Source organism: Orycteropus afer, unplaced genomic scaffold, assembly GCF_000298275.1.
Source record: "Orycteropus afer afer isolate SDZICR_OR568_19922 unplaced genomic scaffold, OryAfe1.0 scaffold00199, whole genome shotgun sequence".
NCBI classification, from domain to species: domain Eukaryota; kingdom Metazoa; phylum Chordata; class Mammalia; order Tubulidentata; family Orycteropodidae; genus Orycteropus; species Orycteropus afer.
Genome location: NW_006921786.1, coordinates 1,039,191 through 1,063,322, shown reverse-complemented (window position 1 = coordinate 1,063,322; position 24,132 = coordinate 1,039,191). Strand labels below are relative to the sequence as shown.

Genomic DNA, 24,132 nt, shown 5'->3' with positions numbered 1-24,132 from the left:
TGGTGTAACAAAAAAGGAAAAGTGGTTAGGGCCCTGACAGCAATGAATCGCTGAGTATCTGATCCTTGGGTTACCACAGGCATGCTTGAAAGAGTTTGCCAAATTGAATATAGCTGTTATTAACGTACTCTGAGGCCCCACCAGTCACTGTCAAAGATTACTGTCCCAGCATGCTAGAAAGCATTCTCTGCCGGCAGATCGGCCCCTGTGAAATTATTTATAGGAGATTGGTTCGCATACTCAAAATGATATGAATACTTCTAATTATATCCAAACATGCCAAATGTCAGTACAAATTATGCTGAGGGTTCATGTTGCCAAATGTCTTGCCCTAACAAAGAGGAGGTAGCTGCAGCATCAGCACATTAGTTCCTATATAAGCATGACCAACTCTTGTGTCTTATCTCCACCAAGAACCCAGAGGTAAGTGATGGGGGCCTTGGGACCTGAAAGATCCAACAGGTAGAAAGAGCTGGCCAAAACCTACCTCTGAGAGCATGAAACTATTCCTCTCAGCTCTGACTTTTATTTTCATAAAGCTAAGTTTTAAGTCAAGGAGATTTTAATTTGGTAACTCTATAATCATTGGAATTTCAGAGCTTCACTAATAAGAAACTTCTTGTTTTACAGTGTTGGACACTTCTGAATCTGCATTTTCATCTACAACTCCAGAGGCAAGATTGGGTTGTATTAACTTATTGATGACAGAGGAGATTTGTGTAATGAAGTTGTGAACAATTCTTATTCATAAACCATTTCCATATTTTCATAGTCATAAGTAGACAGTATTTCTGAATGACTGCTTAGAAATGTGGAAAATGACTTTTTCAGAGTATCTTATTCTCAGGGACTATCTCGTTTGAGTTCCAGGATTAAAGGACCATGTAGGATAGAATGCAATTTGACAGTGAGTTCTCAGCTGCACTTAGAAAACTGTCCAGGAACAATAGACTATTCCATACTAACATCCCTCTACTGAAAAGCACTGACTACTCAGTTATTTTACAGCCATTTTTAAGACATTTCAGAATTATTTAAATCTAAAAATGTAAACACAAACATATGTCTTGTTAAAACCATAATATTTTAGCAAGTTTTTGACTATTTACTGTTATTTGTTGTTGACTACTGATTGTTTAAAGTCTCAAGTTTTACACTGACGATGTACTAAATATAGTGTCTAATTTAGGGGCAATCCCGGTCCTTCCCCAGGTAATTTACTACCTGAAAATAAAGGAAAAACTCAGCCAGTCTAACATGCTAACATTACAGAGGCATGGCTATCAATCCAATAAAAATAGTTTACATGCATATGATACACTCTTATTTATTTTTCTTTTTTCCTTTTTCTGGAGGGCAAGAAAAGAAGCCTTTGGAATTTATGCTGGAAAGGGGGCCTCCTTTATGTTGAAGTTCTTGTTTCTGTATAGTTTCTATATGCCAATAGTAGAAATGTCTCATGTCAAAAGGACAGAGTATCAAGAGAGATTTGGGATTAAGGCAATGCTAAATCCCTTGGTAACAAGCCAAATGCCAGAAAATCCATAGTGCTAAAAACTTAATGTCATTATTTTAATGACTCACTGAGAGCTATAACACCAAATATTAACATAAAGTAGATGGTAAAATTATTTTTAAATATTTCGCTTATGAGAGTAAATGACCACCTAAAAGGAAAAGATATTTTTGATAGCTTTGAAAGTTCACCCTTCATTTGCACTAAATAGACTTTATTTTCTAAATATATGATTGTCCTAGCATACAGCAGATTCAATCATTTATGTAGAAGGAGAATGAGGATTAAACAATGACAGTTTATGTAGAAGGAGAATGAGGATTCAACAATGACAGTTGCTATAAAACAATCCATCAACTGTTTTAGCTACAGATATTGTTACATTTTAGAGATTAAAAGCATGCAAGGATTCTTTTCTAATTCAATTAATTTTAAGCACCCCAGCCCTGAGGATCAAGACAAGTTACATAGGAAGGAAATTTGCAAGGTCCTAACTAAAAGTGAAGGAGCTCTGGTAACATAGTGCCTACGGCACTTCACTGCTAACCAGAAGGCTGGCGGTTCAAACCCACCAGCCACTCCTTGGAAGGAAGGTTAGACACTCTACTTCCGTAGTGATACCACCTCGGAAACCCAAGGAGGGGTAGCTGTGAGTCGGAGCAACTCGTCGGCACATAACAACAACAACAACTACAAGTGAAGCTTCAAATTACAGTCTCATTCCAAACTAAATCCTATAGGCTATCTCAGAACACAGGTGAATGACAGATTGGAAGAATAGTTATATTTCAGCCTAAGGATGCTCATTGTTTCTTTCATTTCATATACTAATTCACATGTGTAACTTCTGATTTTCATTTCTCCCTGTTTCTCCTTCTTTCCCCAAAGGCAGAATCTTCTGCTAAATAAATCTCAGCCATGAGCGCGAGTTCAGACGCTGAGATGGCCATTTTTGGCGAAGCTGCTCCTTACCTTCGAAAATCCGAAAAGGAGCGAATTGAGGCACAAAACAAGCCTTTTGATGCTAAAACGTCTGTCTTTGTCGCGGAGCCCAAGGAATCCTACGTGAAGAGCACTGTACAAAGCAGGGAAGGAGGGAAAGTAACTGTAAAGACTGAAAGTGGAGCAGTAAGTAAAAACAGGAGAAAATACTCCCATTTTTCTTACCTCCTCGATTCCAGAGTGGAACCTTTACTTCTTGTTGTTGTTATGTGCCGTGGAGTCGCACCGACTCATAGTGACCCCTCCTTGGGTTTCCGAGGCAGTATCACTACGGAAATAGACTGCCCCATCGTCCTTCCGAGGAGTGGCTGGTGGGTTTGAACCGCCAGCCTTCTGGTTAGCAGTCAGGTGCCTTAGGCACTATGCTACCAGAGAGCCTTACTTCTTGGGAAGCTCTAATTCTACTGCCCATTCAAACACTTTTCTGGTCAATTTATAGATATCAAATTGGAAGGCAAAATAAATTCTCAGCCAAAAACCAAACTCACTGCTGGCGATTGCGACTCATAGCGACCCCTCCTGGGGTTACCCAGGTGGTATCTCTACGGAAGTAGATTGCCCAGTCTTCCTTCCGAGGAGTGGCTGGTGGGTTTGAACCACAAGTCTTCTAGTTAGCAGTCAAATGCCTTAGGCACTACACTATCTGAGCTCCTAAAGGCTTAGCAGTAGCCTCATTTCTCTCCTTCCCAACCTCCCATAGGACTTTACCCATTAGTATTGAGCAGCACACCACTTCCCCTCAATTCCCCATTTCCCAGTAAATCTCAAATCTTCAGAGAAAAACCTAGATTCTCCCATCAGAAGAACCTTTGGGTTGTTCACTGAGCTAAATAGTGTTTTTCTCAAAAATTTGAAGTTTCTTGTAATAAATAGCAAGAAAAAATAAAACTTTCAGCCTATTAAAGTAAAAAGGTATAAAATGATTAATAAAATTTGAGACAGGGAAAAAAATGTGAGGAGATATTATTTATTTTTAAAAAGGTACGAAAATAGCTCATTATACAAAACAGACTTTCTTAACACCAAAGTCTGAAATGAATATATTTTCATGACTTTATTTAAAGGACATTAAATGACATAATGGAAGGTGTCTGTAACTATAATTTCATAACCAAAACACAGAGAAACATAAACCCTACCTCCAACCATTAATACGAACTAAAATCCTTATTTTCCAGACTCTAACTGTCAAAGAAGACCAAGTCTTCCCTATGAACCCTCCAAAATACGACAAGATCGAGGACATGGCCATGATGACCCATCTGCATGAGCCTGGAGTGCTGTACAACCTCAAAGAGCGCTACGCAGCCTGGATGATCTACGTGAGTTTCCTTCAACGTCTTTCTAGCCTATGTTTATCCCTGGGTAAAAACAAGATCCAATGATGAATTTTGTGATTTTCCCAGACCTACTCAGGTCTCTTCTGTGTCACTGTCAACCCCTACAAGTGGCTGCCAGTGTATAACCCTGAGGTGGTGGCTGCCTACCGAGGCAAAAAGCGCCAGGAAGCCCCGCCCCACATCTTCTCCATCTCTGACAACGCCTATCAGTTTATGCTGACTGGTGAGTGAGTGATGCATCTATCTAGAGAAATGTGTAAATAGAATTGTAATGAACTAACAGACTTTCTGGGCCTTGTTATAGTAACACGTTCCTGTCCCACTGGGCGTCACTGTTTTCAAAGAACTTTCAGAGCTGGGATGTCATATATTCTTCCCACCAGGCATTTCCATTTTAGAGATGAGCAAAGAGAAGCTTCTTGGTTAACTAATCTATCCAACTAACACAGCTGGCCTAGTTGAAACAATAACAGACCTCTATAAAGTTATATTTATTGTTGTCTCATATTTTTTACTTTTCAATTTGGATAGATAAAAAGTTCAAATAGATTTTTTAAAATATCCACATACACAGCAATCAAAGAAGATAGTTATCAAGCGTAACTGGAAAACATAATGAATTCTTATCCTTTATCTTTACATGACACTGCTAACATTACCATCTTTGGGGGCTGTTGTTGTTGTTATGTGCCGTCAAGTCAGACCTGACTCATACTGACCCCTCTTTGAGTTTCTGAAAGAATGAGCTCTAATTTTTCTCCCAAAGCTTTTGAAGTATTTTCCTAGTAGAATGGAATAAAATAAGGATCCTTCTTCCTTTGACAATATTTTTGAATTGCATATAAGTTGGTTTTTTCTGCCTTATTGAAGCATAAATAAATAGCTTTGACATACTTCGTAGTCCCAAAATACAGCATTAAAGACTTTTATCTCACCAAATGTATTGCCTTTAGAAATGTTCTAAATTCCTGAGTTTCCTTTTTTTTCCAAACGGTTCTGGAAACTGAGTGAGGGTTTTTTGTTTGTTTTGTTGTTTTTATTTTGTCTTTTGAGGGCAAGAAAGAGAAAGTGATAAAATAGAAATCTTCCATTAGGAATTGGCCAACAGTTCTACAAGGATTCCATGCCAGTAACTGTGCTTTGGCTGGTCAACAGAAGCTAGCTGCTGCCAAGAAATTATCCAAACGCTGGCTTGTTGTCAGAAGTTTTAAAATTCACCAGCTGCATTTACACTACTATGCACATGCACACACACACACATACCTCTAGCCAAGATTCCCATTCCCTGGGCTTTGGAGCTGCTCCAAATTCAAGGTTACATATGTCTCACAAACAGTAGTTTCATATAAAATCATGTAAAACTGTGGCATTTGACTTGGTAATGTTATTTTAGCACTGCCAAAAGAGACCATAACTCTTTCTAAAATCTATGCTCCCACTAGATGCAGTGTACTCTCCCATAATTTTGCTTATACTGGAAAAAAAATCAGTCTGAATATGATACAAAATTGTTATCTACTTCTCTTAATTCTCTATAATCTATATCTACATCTAATGAAGGTCCAGGTTCTATCGTGCTGAATAGAATTTTAGAATTCTCTAAACTCTATCGGATGACAGACTGATAGATAGATGATAGATCAGTATAGAAATAGACATTTAACAAATCAGTAAACTGGTGTAGTACCAATATGTCAGTCATATAGCTAGTGATGATGTTGTTTTCTGCTATTTAGAAATGTATATAAAACTAAAATGAAAATAAAAGTAAATAAACATAAAAATTCACAATTCCAGATCCCTTTCTAAGTATTACCAGTAGTCAAATTAATATTATCAAAAGCTGGGAGAAATTTTACTAAAAACACAGTAGCATTTTTAAAAAGAAAAAGAAAAGAGCTAGGAGGAAGCTAGATAGCAGAAAAATATGTAATCTGAAAGTGAAAAGACCTGAATGTGTTTGACTTTAACAAGTTATATAATGAACATAAGAAAAGTCAATTATTCTCTGGGTCTCAGTTTTGTTTTGTTTTGTTTTTTAATCTGTCAAATGAAAGAGTTAGCCTAAGCATTTTCAAAGATCCCTTAAAACTTCAAAATTTTATGATTCTTACTAAAGTACTTACATATTAAATGATGTGTCTAGAATTTCTTTAAAATAATCCAATGGAATTGGGATAGGGATACAGATGAAATAAAATTGCCCTTTGTTAATAATTGTTGAGGTTGTATGATGGGGACATGGGAGCTCATTCTATTATTCTATCGATCCTTGCATATGTTTGAAATTTTCCATAACAAGAACTTTAAAAAAATAAAATAAAATAAAAAATCTCAATAACGTTTTATCTCTCACTTTTATGAATTTTACTCTGAGAGTCAGGTGGCTATTTCGGAGGCTAAACACAAATTCAGAATCATGGGTGATATGTTCAAATGTTTAAACAGTACATGTTGTATTTCATCTGAACTAATTAAAAAATCATACTGTACATGCTTCTTTTTTTAACTGATGATCTTGATTCTCTTGCATAGATCGTGAGAACCAGTCCATCCTGATCACGTATGTCACTTTGTTTTACTGCTCTGGTTTGTGGTGATTGTTTCAATGTTGACAACATGGGTAGTAGTTCTGTTGTCTTCTCTGGTTTCTCTTTGACAGCGGAGAATCCGGGGCAGGAAAGACTGTGAACACCAAGCGTGTCATCCAGTACTTTGCAACAATTGCAGTTACTGGAGAGAAGAAGAAGGAGGAAACTGGCAAAATGCAGGTGGGTCTGACAGTCACAGTTACAATCTGGACTCAGGGAGGACTCTGAGAAAGTCTGGAGCCTTGTGTGTGAGAACTGCTCTTTCCTTGCAGGGGACTCTGGAAGATCAAATCATCAGTGCCAACCCCCTACTAGAGGCCTTTGGTAACGCCAAGACTGTGAGGAATGATAACTCGTCACGCTTCGTAAGTCACAGAGGGGTCTTCTCCATCCTTAAGTGTCAGAAAAGCCATTTCTGAGTTACTGTTTCACTACATCTCCCTTGTGTGCTTTATAACATATGCACATACATACATACATACACACACACACATATATTCTGAATGAACTTTCTCTTTTCAAGGGTAAATTCATTAGAATCCACTTCGGTACCACGGGGAAGCTGGCTTCTGCTGATATTGAAACATGTGAGTAATAGAACCATTGAAAATCAAAACAGAGAAACAGCAATTTCATATGTAGGGATATTATGCAAGATTTGCTGTGCTTGGAGTCTGTAAAACACTGGCCTGCTGCCTGTGTTGCCTGTGAGGTATTGTCAGACTTATCCATATCTATTGTGTGTTCCAATGACCTCAGTCTCAGAAGGATGGTTCTGTAGCACTTCTAGAGCAATTTCCAACTCAGAAGCAACAGTTATTTTTTTCTTGGACAAACATGAGGGTTACCTACAGGTTACCATGAGTTACATAGAGGTTCACAGAACATCACTATGATCTGCTCTTGATCTGAGCCTTGGTAGAGATTGCCAAGGTAGCCCCAGAGTGAGTTTACTGTGAGCCAAGAGGGAGGAGATATTAGAGATCAACTATAATACAGAGGACACATGTCTTCCATATGAAAAGCTAATTTTCCCTAAAGCAGATTTGCTTTAATAGAATTCTAAATGTAGCACCAAGGGGGATTGATCATCAAGATGAAATTTCAGTGGCACTAACTGTAATGCCTCCAATAATTTTGGTCAAAGATGCTGAGGTTCATTCACTATTTTAAAAAAACAAACCCACTGCCATCGAGTCGATTCCAACTCATAGCAAACCCCACTGGGTTTTCAAGGTGGTAAATATTTATAGAAGTAGATGCCTAGTCTTGTTTCTACAGAGTGGCTGGTTGGTTTGAACACCAACCTTCTGGCTAGCAATCAGATGCCTTAGGCACTGTGTTACCAGAGCTCCTTTTATTTTTACTATTTTTAGTATTTATTTCACTACTTGAGTAGCATTGATATTTTTTCTAATTCAGCATTTCTCTCTCTTTTCAGATCTCCTAGAAAAGTCTAGAGTTACTTTCCAGCTAAAGGCAGAAAGAAGTTACCATATTTTTTATCAGATCACTTCCAATAAGAAGCCAGATCTAATTGGTAAGAACACACTTGAATTCATAGATGGAAATTAATATTATTAATAACTTCTATTGTGAAACATATAATCTGAATTCTGTGTACCCAGAAATGCTCCTGATCACCACCAACCCTTATGATTATGCCTTCGTCAGTCAGGGGGAGATCTCAGTCCCCAGCATTGATGACCAAGAAGAGTTGATGGCCACTGATGTAAGTCATACACATGCATTTAAAAAAAAAATCCATTATGTATGAAAATGACAATAGTGGTCCACTGTAGGTGTGGTTACCTTAAAATACAGTATAAATTCTCTTAAATAAGTTAGTCTCTTCTACTTAAACTTTTGCCCTGTCATCTCTCCTGGCAGAGCGCCATTGACATCTTAGGATTTACTCCTGAAGAGAAAGTATCCATCTATAAGCTCACAGGGGCTGTGATGCATTATGGGAACATGAAATTCAAACAAAAGCAACGGGAGGAGCAAGCTGAGCCAGATGGCACTGAAGGTACCAAATGAGCCTCCATCTGGGTTTGAATCAGAGAACATGGCAAAAAAAAAAAAAAAAAAGCTAATTCTAAATACTACATCTCCTTCGTAGCTGAAATTCTAAAGGGTATCTACACACATGCACACACAGTGACTACAAAATAAATGTAACAAAACACAATGCATAAAATGCAAGCAAAAATTTTCTAATTAATTTTATCATTCCAGCAGTATCTCCCCTGTATTCCTTCTTTTCAGAATATTCATATAGAAATGCATTCACATGTATCTATCCATCTACCCACACATCCATTTAGCTACCCATCCATTCATCTAGCTATCTATGGTGATTGATCCTTTCATCTGTCTATCTATGGTACTCCCAAAGAGATTACAGAACCAAGTGACATCCCTAAGAAGTGTGAGTCAAGGAAAATCACACTGCATGCCTTCTTCATCCCCTTCTCTGCCTCACATCTCCATATCTTCATCATTGGTATCCAGAACAGATACGTTAAAATAAACTCTAGTAGCAAATTTAAGGAGATGTCTAAAAAGCACAGCCTAGGGCCAGAGAACTGAAGATAGAATGAGATAGAATAGTGTGCTTGCTTTTCTTTGGCAATGGTGATAGATATGTAGGATAGCTTTGTGTATTGGTCTATTTTAGCACTACTTTGAAAAAACCTAGAACTGAGGGCACAGAGTACCTCTAGAAACATCTGTGTATAAGTGTGTGTTTGTCTACATATACACCTGTAGACAATATAGGCAGCAAGTAAGATAACAAGGAACTAGGAAAGGAAAATAATGTATTATACATGTAGAAAAAGCAATATTGATTGCTCTATGTATTGAGCAATTAGTGTATTTCTGTCACTAAACCAAGTACTTCCAAATATTATTTCATTTAATCTTTAAAACAAACCATGAAGGAATAGCTAATACTATTGAATACACACTAATAAAACTGAGATTCAGGGAAATCAAAACATTTGCTAAAGATCACAATGCAATTGTCAGGCTCTATTATGGAGAGCTAAAGCTATCTGCTCCTTTCTTGACAATGCGAGCTTGAAATTCTCTCCCTCTCTACTCTAAACTTTTGAGAGTTACTTTTGTACCTGGCATGTGGCATTTACATTATAGTCATTAACAAAATTCTAGGAAGGAACTCTATAAAAGTTCCTCCTCTCACTGATGAGATGGATTGACACAATACCTTCAACAATCGACTCAAACATACCAATGATCCCAAAGATGGCACAAGATGGGGCAACATTTCATTCTGTTATTCATAAGGTCACCATTAGAACTGACTTGACAGCAACTAATAGCAACAAAAGTCACTCAGTAAAGTCTAATTGACACGCTTTCAGATAAAGAAACTGATCCAGTTAGATTAAATTGTGAGTGGCAAAACTGAAATAAGAATAAAAAAGATATATTTATCTTATCTTTCCAATTGCATCAAATGTGTCTTAAAAGCAAAAACTATGTCTTTTATCTTAACAAAGCATTGCAATAAGCATTGGACATATGCTTACTGTCAATGAATTTCTCAAAAGCTACTTTCAATAATATATCAAAAAAGCCAGTATAAGCAATCGACCATTCAGTGGCAACTATATGTTCTAATATATGTTGTTGTTGTTGTTATGTGCCGTCGAGTTGGATCCGACTCATAGCGACCCCTCCTTGGGTTTCTGAGGCAGTATCACTATGGAAGTAGATTGCCCTATCTTCCTTCTGAGGAGTGGCTGGTGGGTTTGGACCACCAGCCTTCTGGTTAGGAGTCAAGTGCCTTAGCCAGTATGCTACCAGAGCTCCCGTTCTAATATATAGAGAGTCTAATTTGATCTTTTTAGAATCATTAGAAGTTCTTAATTTAGATAATAAAGAAATTGAATTAGAGGACACAAAAAGATCAGATTAGAGAGGCTGTCCATCATTAAACATCATTTATTGAATTGTGTCTCTGCAGTTGCTGACAAGGCAGCCTATCTCCAGAGTCTGAACTCTGCTGACCTGCTTAAAGCCCTCTGCTTCCCCAGGGTGAAGGTTGGCAATGAGTACGTCACCAAAGGTCAGACTGTGCAGCAGGTAAGTGCAGGACCTCAATAAGTAATACATAACGGAGGACTTCATGACATATGTTTAAGAATGCCAACTAACAGTACTCTGTCTGTGAAGGTGTACAATGCAGTGGGTGCTCTGGCCAAAGCCGTCTATGAGAAGATGTTCCTGTGGATGGTCACCCGCATCAACCAGCAGCTGGACACCAAGCAGCCCCGACAGTACTTCATTGGGGTCTTGGACATTGCTGGCTTCGAGATCTTTGATGTGAGATATCTTCATGTTAATAAAAAAATGGAAAAGAGGCAATTGTAGGCTTTCATATATTAGGCATTATCACTATTCATTTACATTTATAGTGTCTACAATGCTTTCTCTAACAATAAGCCCAGAACATCTAGGAGGTAACAGAAAGTAATAATAAAAAAAAGTTAACGTTTACTGAGCAATCAGTGTTTCTGGCATTATACTAAGCATGTCCAAATGTTACTTCTTTAATATTTAAAATAAAGTCAGTACATCCCATCAGTAGAGGAGTGGATGACCAAACTATGGTACTGGAATATATACTGGAATGCTATGCAGCACTAAAGAATAATGTAGAGTCTTCAAAACACTGCATAATATGGATGAACTTGGAGGACATTATTCTGAGTGAAATAAGTCAATCACAGAAGGACAAATATAGTATTAGCTCATTGTTGTGGAGGGTCGAGGAAAGGTTTATATATGGAGGGAAACTTTCTTTGTTGGTTGCGGGGGGGGGAGGGGAGGGAACACTGAAAAAAAAAAAGCATTGACTCATGTCACTTTAGTTTTGTGTATTTCACTGTACATAAATTATATTTCAATAAAATGCATTAAAAATAAGTAAATAAATAAAGCCAGTGCAAACAAAGCTAGGACAGGAGCCTTTATCTGAAGCATCTGGTCAGCATACAAGGCATCTCCCTCCCATAAAGGAGAAAGCAGCCAAAAGTAGAAGCCTAGAGACAGATCATAGTCTCTCCTCTTCCAGATTCATTTTACACAAAATATATCACCTCTGAGGCACTAGTCACCATTGATAAAATGAGACAGTAAATTATTACAAAGACACTTTTATATCCTCAGTTTCTATACTACATCAGGTCTCTTCATTCACAGCCTTGGCAAGAGGGATTTGTCAAATGATTAACATGAACAAAAGAGAAATTAGCCTATCTATTTCACTTTATACAGCAGCTAAAGGTCTTCAGATAAGCTATTCTTAATAATGTGACTGCCAAATATGAAACTGTGAACTTTGTCTTTAATTGGACAGTGGGAATAGTAGAAGAAATGAGGTGCGTTCTTACCAGAACTCTTGCTATGTAATTGATACTTCCACTCATATTTAATGCCCAGAAAGTCAAGATAAAGGCTTGTGTTCAAACCAAAAACAAACCCACAGTCACTGAGTCAATTCTGACCCATAGTGACCCTCACTGGGCTTCCAAGGAAGTAAATCTTTATGGAAGTAGATTGTCCCTTGTTCCTTCCACAGAGCAGCTGGTGAATCTGAGCTGCCAACCTTCTGATTATCAGTCAAATGCCTTAGACTCTGTACCACAAGAGCTCCTTAAAGGCTTGTGTTAAGAATTTTTAATGTCTTTCTGGGATTTTTTAATGAAAAATAATTAGTTTAAACCCTATTTCATTATTATCTTCCACATTTCTTGAAAAACCATTCCTTGATTAATGAATTCTACTGCTACAAAAAAATCCATTTAATGTTGGAAATCACTAATATTTTGTACAGTTTAACAGCCTGGAGCAGCTGTGCATCAACTTCACCAATGAGAAACTGCAACAGTTTTTCAACCACCACATGTTCGTGCTGGAGCAGGAAGAGTACAAGAAGGAAGGCATTGAGTGGACGTTCATTGACTTCGGGATGGACCTGGCTGCCTGCATTGAGCTCATCGAAAAGGTTTGTATGACTTCCACAGAAAGGAAGTACTACTGTAATCTCAGAACAAATTTGAAAAGTCACACTTTACTACTTGGAAATGATTTCCTCTTTTTCAATATTTATATAAGAGATCAGAGAGTGTTTAGTTTAGTTGTAACCATTTTTGTTCTAACACTGGCTCAAATCCAATTCTAAAGCGCCACTGAAAACTCTATTGAGATGGTCTGTTTCACTAGAACTACCTCATTACTTCTAAACCCATCTTCTTTATGATCCAAGATGACAGCAATAGAAATAAATCTTTTTTTCTGAATAAAAATTAAGATGCAGGTAACATGTCTAGAGCTTAATATGATAGTGAATCTGTTTGGAAGTCAGTATGTCAAATTGCTTATGCTTCTTCACCATCTATCTTTTAGAGACTAAATGCACAAAATGTCTTTAATAAGTTTTGGTTATTTATTCTGTTAAATTATTGCCTACAGACTAAACATCATTTTAAGTCAGTGAGTCATTTTCATAGTAAAATAAAACTTTGACAATAGATTAATTCAGTGCCATGGGGATACTTGGAGTTTATACCCTACTCTTTTTAAAAATGATACTATGGATTGATTGTGAGAAGGAATGATGAAAAAGTCATGCTCGTAGTAACAAAGGCATTTCTTAGAGCCGTGACCCTGGTTTACTTTGTAAATGTATTTAATTGGGACTCCTCAAAGTCCAACCAAACAACAGGCATCTTTTGAGAGAAGCTAGGCTGAAACCTAATGTCTACTTTTCTGAATTCAGCCACTGGGCATCTTCTCTATCCTGGAAGAGGAGTGCATGTTCCCCAAGGCAACAGACACTTCGTTCAAGAACAAACTCTATGATCAGCACCTGGGCAAGTCGGCCAACTTCCAGAAGCCCAAGCTTACCAAAGGCAAGCCTGAAGCCCACTTCTCCCTGATCCACTATGCTGGTACTGTGGACTACAACATTACTGGTTGGCTTGACAAGAACAAGGACCCTCTAAATGACACCGTGGTCGGACTATACCAGAAGTCTGCAATGAAGACTTTGGCCACTCTCTTTTCCACATATGCTAGTGCTGAATCAGGTACTTTAACTCTTAATCTAAGTTATAACTATTCCCAGAGATGTTCATGTAGCATTCTAGCCTCCAGAAATCAACTTTAGTATTGGTTTTCTTCTTACCTCAGAGGGTGGTGCAAAGAAAAGTGCTAAGAAGAAGGGCTCTTCTTTCCAGACTGTGTCAGCCCTTTTCAGGGTAAGTACAAACTTAATTTAAAACTCCAGTCAGCTTTTAAGAATTTCATAATTATTGGATTTAGAATAAATTAGGAGGGAAAGGGGTGTTGAAAGGAATCACTATAAATATTCACTCCTCTCGTCAGAGTATAAAGCAATACTTCCCCTATAGGGAAGAATGCTTCACTTATTATCATTATTTTATTAATGGACTCTCCTTATCCTGCTAATGTTGACCCTGAAGAATGCTCCTGAATTCCTCTTTGAGAGTGAGCCTGAATTATACTTTTTAGAACATGCTTCCACCAAACAAATCTTTATCCTCTGAGGGTAGATATGATTTTTTGCAAAACTGGATAGCATCTCAAGTCAAGCCTACTGATTTCGATGGATGATTAAGTTAGAAGATATCACTTAAAACTAAAACAAGAACAATAATAATTTTATTACAAAACAATGTGATTTTCTTACGTAATTTAAAAACTGGCCCTTCCAAAGGGACACTGGGCACTGTGTCTGGACTATTCTGCTCTATCAGAATTTGTATGGCTAAGTCTCATGCCTTTTAAAACTAAGATGCATATGTGACCTATGACCGCAGCAGAACTGCCATTTATTTCCTTTTATACTACCAATATACAATATCTCACTATATAGACTTCTTTCGTTAGTTTTCCCTTATGTATATTTTTGAGATTAGAAACCCATTTTGTTTGTTTGCTTCCTAAAAATTAAATAAGATGTGGAAAAACTCTGCCTTCTCAAAGAGTATACCTGAGAAATATTGATATGTGAGTTTTCTATGGTTGAATAAACATCCTCTGCCATTACTCTCTGGAAGCACAAGGTACACAAGATCTGCTCACATAAATTGCTGATGATTTTAGACTCTTCAGAAAACAAAGCAAAACCAGAGGTTACAGATCTCAGGGAATAATAAACCAGAGAAAGGAATGGCAAGTTGGGAAATTTGCTAACCTTAGTTACCACTGTAAAACACTACTGTAAGAATTATTAGTTCTGAGAGAGATGGAAGAGACCTTAGAGATAATCTCAACTATTTGCAGAGAGAGCCCAGAGAGATGAAAGGGATTTCATAGCATCAGGCAGCTTGTTAGTAGTAGAGCTGAGGCTTTGTCTTTTGTCTTCTGATTCCCAGTCCAGAACATTTCCTCTGCATCAAGGCTACTAAATGTGCAGTTTGTTTATAAGATAGCTCCTAGGTATTATAAGTGAATACCTTGGAGATCTGCATTTCTTTCCAGCACTTTGGCTTCTTGGTTATTGGACAGGCTAGAATTCTTAAGACACTGAAAGACAGAGTAATTGAAGCTTTATATGTTTGTGCTATGGAGCTCTGTGGTGCAATGGTTAAAGCTATGCTTGTGCTATGGAGCTCCATGGGGCTATGGTTAAAGCACTTGGCTGCTAACTAAAAGGTCACCAGTTCAAACCCACCAGTAGCTCTGTGAGAGAAAAGACCTGGAAATCTGTTCCTGTAAAGATTACAGCCTTATGAAACCCTATAAGGTCACCATGAGTTGGTATCCACTTGAGAGCACACAACAACAAAAATGCTTATGGAAGGTAGTTAAAATACTGCTCAAGTTAATGCCACATAATTATTTATGTGTGTGTGTGTGTGTGTGTGTGTGTATAAAGCAATCTGATATAGAACTTTCCCATAAAGTCCCTTCTATCTGGTTTCCTAGGAAAATTTAAATAAACTGATGACTAATCTGAGGAGCACTCACCCCCACTTTGTACGGTGCATCATCCCCAATGAGACCAAAACTCCTGGTAAGACACAAGAGCATGAAGTGATCAAACAGGCACCAGTTTTAAAACTCAAGTGCCCAGTAGTAAGTACTCTGGTATGTTTTCAGGGGCCATGGAACATGAACTTGTCCTGCACCAGCTGAGGTGTAATGGTGTTCTTGAAGGCATTCGGATCTGCAGGAAAGGATTCCCAAGCAGAATCTTATATGGGGATTTTAAACAGAGGTCAGTCTCTCTTCATTATATTTATTTGAGTTTACTTGAACCGAACGACCAGAAAATGTGCCCTCTGTGATTCTTCCTTCGATACATACCTAATGTTCCCAAGGCCTCTGTTTATTGGTTCAGCAGGGAGTATTCAGGAAATGCCATGAATATGTTATCATTTTTACTATTTTCATATGTTCATTGTATTTCATGTATCTTGTTTAGTATAATATTGTGAAGTCAAATAATATATTCTTCTGATAGTAGGACAGAATAACAGGCTAGAAGAAGAGGTGGCATTTCTTAAAAACAGAAAGAAGGCATGTATTAGAACACGTAAATTATACTTTTTTACTATCTGACCTGAAGGGATACTTGGATTTTCTACTTTCACTTTGCTCTCAGATTTTTATCAATGCTTCTTTCTGGTTTCCCTTGGTTTGTACATGTGCTCATGTCTTCCTAATCATTCTTCTTTGTTTCACTGTACAGATACAAGGTTTTAAATGCAAGTGCTATTCCAGAGGGACAGTTCATTGACAGCAAGAAAGCTTCTGAGAAACTTCTTGCCTCTATTGATATTGATCATACCCAATATAAATTTGGACATACTAAGGTATAGCTGTTATTTATTTACACCTGATGCAAGTACCGTCTGCCATTTCTGTGTGTCCTGTACTATGGGGATAATTTGTGACTCTTCCTGTGTCCAGGTTTTCTTCAAAGCTGGCCTTCTGGGTCTCCTGGAAGAAATGAGAGATGATAAATTGGCGCAGATCATAACAAGAACTCAAGCAGTCTGTAGGGGATTCCTAATGAGGGTAGAATATCAGAAGATGTTGCAGAGAAGGTAACAACCACAGAAGATAAGGATTATAAGGATCCCTTGGAGACTATCAATCAGCCCTCTTCACTCATTGACTCTTTAATTTTGTGGCTAATATATGGCTCTCACTCAGTTCAGAAATTGCCTCAACAACATTATCAGCCTTGCTTCACCCTTCACACCTGGGTTTTCTCCAAAATTTTCTCTGGCCTCCAAATTCTCCCTTTCTATCCACCTCACATATGCTACAGGAATGATTTTCTATAAACACTATTTTCATTATGCCACTTCTCAGTCTGTGGCTCCCCATGGTCTCTCATGTCAAATCTACATTGCCTTGCCTGATTGTCAAGGCTCTTTTTTTTCCTCTCTTCATTTATAATTTCCAACCATATAGCCTTTTTTTTTTCCAGCCAGACTAAACAATATATCTCCTCTCCTCATATTTGCACAAGTCCTCTCCCCTTATTCTAATTTATCTGTTTACCAATTCAAACCTTCCTGTTCTCCTTTCCTTAATTAACCTAATCCCACTCTCTCTACCCAGCACTATTTGCTAAAGAAAGCATTCTCTATCCCAACACACACATTTTGCATTTATTTTGCTCATCTGTACTTAATTTAAAGGTGCTCTGGTGGTATAGTGGTTAAAGCATTTGGATGCTAACCAAAAGGTAGATTGTTTGAATCCACCAGCTGCTTTGTGGAAGAAAGATGGGGCAGTTTGCTTCCTAAAGATTTACAGCCTTGGAAACCCAATGGGGGTCACTATGAATCAGAATTGACTTGATGGCAGTGAGTTTGATTTTTTTAGTTTGTACTTATTTAGGTACTGCATTGTATGTGTTCCCAAGTCTTTTCCATGTGTTGACATTATGGTTTATGTTTTGTTGTTGTTGTTGTTGTTATGTGCCATCGAGTTGGACCCAACTTGGGTTTCCTAGGTGGTATCACTATGGAAGTAGATTGCCCAACCTTCCTTCCCCAGAGTGGCTGGTGGGTTTGAACCGCCAGCCTTCTGGTTAGCAGTCAAGTGCCTTAGGCACTACTCTACCAGAGCATTTTGAGAGTTACAGTTCTTACCTATTTGGACCTACAGAAACAGAATTTCCATTTTAACAAGACTGAAGAGTCACACAGACATTGCTATCACATAGTCAAACATTGCCAGTCTATTGCTGTTGTTTGCATTGGGGATCTTCTATTACTATTTAAAAATTGTATTTAACAAAACAAATTTTGGAAGTGAAGAGAAGAGCACAATCCATGCTGAATGCCCTGAAGATGTTACTAATCCAGTTGTAAAGGTAAAACTGAGGAACTTGAAAGAATTTGAGAAAAAGCCAGGATAAAATCTGAAGAAACTGTCAACAGAAGTTTAGAGAGTAGATAACTTATTGGTGATTAAAATGAGGAGAGAGGCTTCAAGGCAGAGCTGACAAACTGTAGCTCAGTTTAGGTGAGGCAAAGCAGAGCAACTTACGCTATTTCACAATTCACACGTGTATGCTGATGGTCTAGTATCATAATCAACCTACAACTACCACACCCAGTCCCAAATCAGTAACATTGTAATATGTCGATAAGAAGGGAATATACTACTCATACAGTCAAATTAATCACCCTCTAAAGTCAGTTTCTCTTTAGTCTGACAGGGACTTGAGAACAGAATTGTTTAATATTAGTAGTACATGTTAGCAAAATGGCTTTATTGCGGACTACTGACTGTGAGCATGAAAGTATGTATGTGTGTTTATGTGTGTGCATGTGTAGAACTGATGCATGTAACATATAGAGGATTAGACATATCATATATATGTGGGAAGTGTTCATTAAAAGGGATTTTATGTATAATAGATAATAATGACAATGTACCTAATAGAACAATCTACACTAACATTTTTATGGCTTTTCAGAGAAGCCCTTTTCTGCATCCAGTACAATATCCGAGCCTTCATGAATGTCAAGCACTGGCCCTGGATGAAGCTGTTCTTCAAGATCAAGCCCCTGCTGAAGAGTGCAGAAACTGAGAAGGAGATGGCCACCATGAAGGAGGAGTTTGAGAAAACCAAAGAGGAACTTGCTAAGTCAGAGGCTAAACGGAAGGAATTAGAGGAAAAAATGGTCACTCTCTTGAAAGAGAAAAATGACCTACAACTCCAGGTCCAATCTGTGAGTACTCTGTATTCAGAATGCTTCATGTTATTGATGGCTTTTTGGAACATGCATATATATTGGCTTTACAGAAATCCTTTCATTGAAAAAAAAACTCTCAAGAGATATATATATCTTTTTTCCCACATTGGTATTTCACTTACTTTCAATATTCCTATAAGATAAGTAAAACCAAAAGGAAACCAAATTCACTGTCATCGAGTCAATTCTAACTCATAGTAGTGACCCCCTTTGGGTTTACCAGGCTGTAAATCTTTATGGAACTACATTACCCAGTCTTCCTTTTGTGGAGTGGCTGGTGGATTTGAACCACCAACCTTCTGGTTAGCAGTCAAATGCCTTAGGCACTACACCACCAGAGCTCCTTATAACGTTAAAAAAAAAAAAAAAAAAAAAAAACAACTAAACTCACTGCCATTGAGTGGAATCCAACTCAAAGCGACCCTCCTTGGGTTTCTGAGGCGGTATCTCTATAGAAGTAGATTGCCCAGTCTTCCTTTCGCAGAAAGGAAGGTCTGAACCGCCAGCCCTCTGGTTAGCAGTCAGATGCCTTAGGCACTATGCCACCAGAGCTCCTAATGTACTTAAGGCCTCTGTTTATTGGTTCAGGAGGGAATTGAAATTAGAGTGGAAGTTAAGTTTGGCAGCAGACCTCTAGCCAAACATAACCTCCCAATTCCTTGGTTTAACAAGCCCAAGAATATCCCTTGAGAAAGGGATAGTTTTCTTAAGTTTTTAAGCTATTTCAACTGTTCCTTTTGATAGCTTTACTTGTATGAAGGTTACATTTTTCCAAACACATACCTCTTCATCTTAATCATCTTAACCAGAATTATCATCATCAGTCAGTAAATATATGTTGAATGTATAACTGTTAAACATAAAAGCAATAGAACTCTGGGAAGTCTCCATTATGGTCCATTTAAACATTTTTTTAAAAATTAAGGTATTAACAAAACAAACTCTATGAAACTAAAGAAAGTCTCCAGTCCAGAGAAATCTAATAAATTAATAATTGAAATGATTTTATTTGAGTCCTGTAATTAGTCATTTATAAAAACTTTTTTGAGCTATGAAGTTTCTCAGAATTACATGTTCTTATGTACTGAAAAATTAATTTTGAGGCTAATAGATAATTCCTTAAATGAAAATTGTGGACAACTTTAGCATTGCTAATGGACTATCAAGAAGGTTTTGAATATATAAAAATGCCACAGGAAAATATATCTAGAGGCATAAAATTACTTAAGTTTTCTTTCATTTCTTTTTTTAGTCAGTCTACCAACTAGTTATTTGAGGGGGGTTAAAAATGGCCAAAACCAAAACTAACCAATTGACTAAATCAAAATATCCATATACATTATAGAACTAACAGGGGACACATTTGGAGTAGCTTCTCAGCAAAAACCAAGCACTTTGAAGGATCACTGGGCCTGCAGACTCAGGACAATAGTTGGTGGTGGGTTGTGGGGCGAGGGCATCAAGCTCAACTGATACAACATAGTACATAAAAATATTGTTCTATATCCTACTTGATGCTTTTGAGTTGTGGTGTTGGTGAAGAATGCTGAAAGTACCGTGGACTATCTGTCCTGGAAGAAGTGCAGCTGGAATGCTCCCTGGAAGCAAGAATGGCCAGACTTTGTCTCACCTACTTTGGTCATGTTGTCAGAAGGGACCATTCTCTGGAGAAGGATGTCATGCTTGGTAAAGTGGAGGATCAACGAAAGAGAGGAAGGCCCTCAACAGGGTGGATTGACACAGTGGCTGCAGCGATGGGCTCGGGTATCGTACAGATTGTGAGGCTGGCATAGGACGGGACAGTGTTCTGTTCTGTTGTACATAAGGTCGCTATGAGTCGGAGACAACTAGATGACACATAACAACAACATCCTATTTTGGTGAGTAGTGACTGGGATCTCAAAAGCTTTTGAACAGCCATCTAAGATGCAACTGTTGGTCCTCCCTCATCTGGAGCAAAGAAGAGAGAAGAAAATCAAAGTCATGAAAATAATAAGTTCAAGGGACTAATGGACTACACAAACCTCAGCCTTCACAGCCCTGAGACTAGAAGAACTAGATGGTGCCTGGCTACCAATGCCAACCACTCTAAAAGGGATCAAAATTGGAGATCCGGGATAGAGTGGAAGGAAAATGTGGAACAAAATTCAAAACACAAAAATGACCAGAATTAGTGGTTGCATAGACACTGGTGAAACCCCCTAGCCTATGGCCTTGGATGATCCTTCAGGCTTGGTACTGGACTCACTTCTGTGGATTAGTTCTCAGCCAAACAGTAGAAAGACCCATGAGCAGAACACCCACCCTAGGGAGACGTACCACTTAGATCAGTCAACCATGAGAGATCAGAAGGGCAACATTCACGTAGGGGGAAAGTTGGACATACAGAAATGCATGGATAAGAAGAACAAAGGGAAGGGGTAGTCACAAGGGGGAAATGGAAGGAGAACTGTTTATTGTTGGGATTGTAATCAGTGTTATGAAACAAAATTGAATGTTGAGAGCAAAATGAATCTGCTTTATACATTTGCATTCAAATCACAATAAAAAATTTTGAAAAAAAAAAAACACCAAACTTTGGATTTTACAGCTAAATCTTCCTTCTAAGGAGTGGCTGGTGGGTTTGAACCACCAGCCTTCTGGTTAGCAGTCAAATACCTTAGGCACTACACACACCAGAGCTCCTAAAAAGCTTTCAGCAATAATTTATTTCAACCTCCTTATTTACATATGAGGAAGTTAAGAATAAGAAAGGAAGCAATTTGCCCAAGGTTTTACATCTGGAGGCAATATTACGACAAGAACCCAGCTTCCTTTTGCCCTCTCTGGAAGTCTTGCCACTCTGCTATACACTATATTTTTAAATAATTCAGTGCAGCAATTCAACCATTTTTCAAACTAATTGTTTTCTAAAGCTGTTGTCTCCCTTCTCTTCTAATTAGTTGCATTTCTCCAGGCCATGTAATGCTCAATTAAGTGTAATTTTAGATTCACAGCATAAAAATCCATCAGTATTAGATAAACACTACTATTTTGTGCAAAGAAGTTCAAGATAAGTTTGTTGTTGTTTGTCCTTGGGTTTCTGAGGCAGTATCACTACGGAAGTAGGATTGCCCAACCTTCCTTCCGAGGAGTGGCTGGTGGGTTTGAACCACCAGCCTTCTGGTTATTCTGGTTAGCAGTCAAGTGCCTTAGCCACTATGCTACCAGAGCTCCTTCAAGATAAGTAACAATCTCTAAATATCTTAATGTCTGTCTTCACAGGAAGCTGATGCCTTGGCTGATGCGGAGGAAAGGTGTGAGCAACTGATTAAAAACAAAATCCAGCTCGAGGCTAAAGTCAAAGAGGTGACAGAGAGAGCTGAGGATGAGGAAGAGATCAATGCTGAGCTGACGGCCAAGAAGAGGAAACTGGAGGATGAATGTTCAGAGCTCAAGAAAGACATTGATGACCTTGAGCTGACACTGGCCAAGGTTGAAAAGGAAAAGCATGCCACAGAGAATAAGGTATGAGGCTTATTCTGCTATACTATGTAGAGGTTCTGCCATCCAACTGTGCTACTGTACAATAGAGACAATTTGTTTCTTAATTTTCCAAGGTAAAAAACCTCACAGAAGAGATGGCAGGCCTGGATGAGACCATCGCAAAGCTGACCAAAGAGAAGAAAGCCCTCCAAGAGGCCCACCAACAGACCCTAGATGACCTGCAGGCAGAAGAGGACAAAGTAAACAGCCTGACCAAGGCTAAAACCAAGCTGGAACAACAAGTGGATGATGTAAGTGCATTTTTAATATAGTTTTGAAAGATTTATTTTTAACATACTTCCTATTTTTAACATATTTTACATTTTCATTAGCTTGAAGGGTCTCTGGAGCAAGAAAAGAAACTTCGCATGGACCTAGAAAGAGCAAAGAGGAAGCTGGAAGGTGACCTAAAATTGGCCCAAGAATCTACAATGGATATAGAAAATGACAAACAACAACTTGATGAGAAGCTTAAAAAGTAGGAGCTCCAGAAAAAAATTCTACATGACATCATCTTTGAATTTATACTGATATTTATATGTCTTGTTCTTCTGTCTAAAGGAAAGAATTTGAAATCAGCAATCTGATAAGCAAAATTGAAGATGAACAAGCACTAGAAATTCAACTACAAAAGAAGATCAAAGAATTGCAGGTGAGTTATCTCACCTCCATCTTTTCCGTAAACCAAAACAATGAAATTGAGAACAGTTCATATTAATGTGTTTGTGTCACTCCCAGGCCCGCATTGAAGAACTAGAGGAGGAAATTGAGGCAGAACGGGCCTCCCGGGCCAAAGCTGAGAAGCAGCGCTCTGACCTCTCCCGGGAACTGGAGGAGATCAGCGAGCGGCTGGAAGAAGCTGGAGGGGCGACCTCTGCTCAAGTGGAATTGAACAAGAAGCGAGAGGCTGAGTTCCAGAAACTGCGCAGGGACCTGGAAGAGGCCACCCTGCAGCATGAGGCCACCGCAGCCTCTCTTAGAAAGAAGCATGCAGATAGCATGGCTGAACTTGGGGAGCAGATTGACAACCTGCAGCGGGTCAAACAGAAACTAGAGAAGGAGAAGAGCGAGCTGAAGATGGAGATTGATGACCTCAGCAGTAATGCAGAGGCCATCTCTAAAGCCAAGGTACCCAATACTGTCTCTAAATCAGGATAATCAATAATCCACAAGATCACGTGTTGATCTCTCATTAAACATTGTTTGCAGGTAGTTTATAGCCCCACTATAATATTTTCTATTCTAATATATTCCATTCTATACATTTTTTAAATGCTAGTTATGACCTAGTACGACGATATCAAAATCCACTTTAAACAAGTGTCTGTATGATTGAAATAAGTGAATGGTCTCTAACAATGACCAGTTTAGGGATATTGTGTACTTACCATGCTTGAATTCTGGCATGTTCTACAGAGTTGATATCTTAACTTTCTATTTCCATTTGACATAAATTTATTCGCTCTGAAAATATTTTAGGAATCAAGTTTTAATTTTTTATTGCACTCAGTGCATTTCATTGCCATGTGTCTCGTAGGGAAACCTTGAGAAGATGTGTCGTACCCTAGAAGATCAACTGAATGAACTTAAAACAAAGGAGGAAGAGCAGCAGCGGCTGATCAATGACCTGTCGACACAGAGAGCACGCTTACAGACTGAAGCAGGTAAAGACATCTTCTCCAGGTCCTACCACTATGTGCTAGATAAAAATAATGGCCAGCAAAAAAAAAAAAAAAAAAAAAAAAAGATGCCAGAGGTCCTGAATAAATAGCAGTATTTCCATTTTTGAGGGGGATGAACAAATTATCAGAATTTCCCAAGCAAGTCAGAAAGAAAAAAATAAAATAACCACACTGCTTGTTGCACTCCTATGGCAA

At 38.2% G+C, this 24,132-nt stretch overlaps 1 protein-coding gene across 1 annotated transcript in view; it reads left to right on the top strand.

The window, feature by feature from the left end:
- The first annotated feature begins 2,434 nt into the window (after window positions 1–2,434).
- Window positions 2,435–24,132, top strand: part of LOC103203078 (myosin-8) — a 31,957-nt gene continuing 10,259 nt past the window's right edge. Inside the window, exons 1-26 of the mRNA XM_007948031.2 lie at window positions 2,435–2,644; window positions 3,697–3,840; window positions 3,925–4,081; window positions 6,394–6,421; window positions 6,521–6,629; window positions 6,722–6,814; window positions 6,973–7,036; window positions 7,891–7,989; window positions 8,078–8,181; window positions 8,340–8,478; window positions 10,444–10,562; window positions 10,653–10,802; window positions 12,316–12,486; window positions 13,261–13,570; window positions 13,674–13,741; window positions 15,435–15,522; window positions 15,609–15,726; window positions 16,201–16,324; window positions 16,422–16,558; window positions 18,451–18,706; window positions 21,995–22,237; window positions 22,330–22,506; window positions 22,588–22,733; window positions 22,817–22,907; window positions 22,994–23,383; window positions 23,793–23,919. Of these exons, the coding sequence (XP_007946222.1) occupies window positions 2,435–2,644; window positions 3,697–3,840; window positions 3,925–4,081; window positions 6,394–6,421; window positions 6,521–6,629; window positions 6,722–6,814; window positions 6,973–7,036; window positions 7,891–7,989; window positions 8,078–8,181; window positions 8,340–8,478; window positions 10,444–10,562; window positions 10,653–10,802; window positions 12,316–12,486; window positions 13,261–13,570; window positions 13,674–13,741; window positions 15,435–15,522; window positions 15,609–15,726; window positions 16,201–16,324; window positions 16,422–16,558; window positions 18,451–18,706; window positions 21,995–22,237; window positions 22,330–22,506; window positions 22,588–22,733; window positions 22,817–22,907; window positions 22,994–23,383; window positions 23,793–23,919 (3,862 nt within the window). The remainder of the gene's footprint in view (window positions 2,645–3,696; window positions 3,841–3,924; window positions 4,082–6,393; window positions 6,422–6,520; window positions 6,630–6,721; window positions 6,815–6,972; window positions 7,037–7,890; window positions 7,990–8,077; window positions 8,182–8,339; window positions 8,479–10,443; window positions 10,563–10,652; window positions 10,803–12,315; window positions 12,487–13,260; window positions 13,571–13,673; window positions 13,742–15,434; window positions 15,523–15,608; window positions 15,727–16,200; window positions 16,325–16,421; window positions 16,559–18,450; window positions 18,707–21,994; window positions 22,238–22,329; window positions 22,507–22,587; window positions 22,734–22,816; window positions 22,908–22,993; window positions 23,384–23,792; window positions 23,920–24,132) is intronic.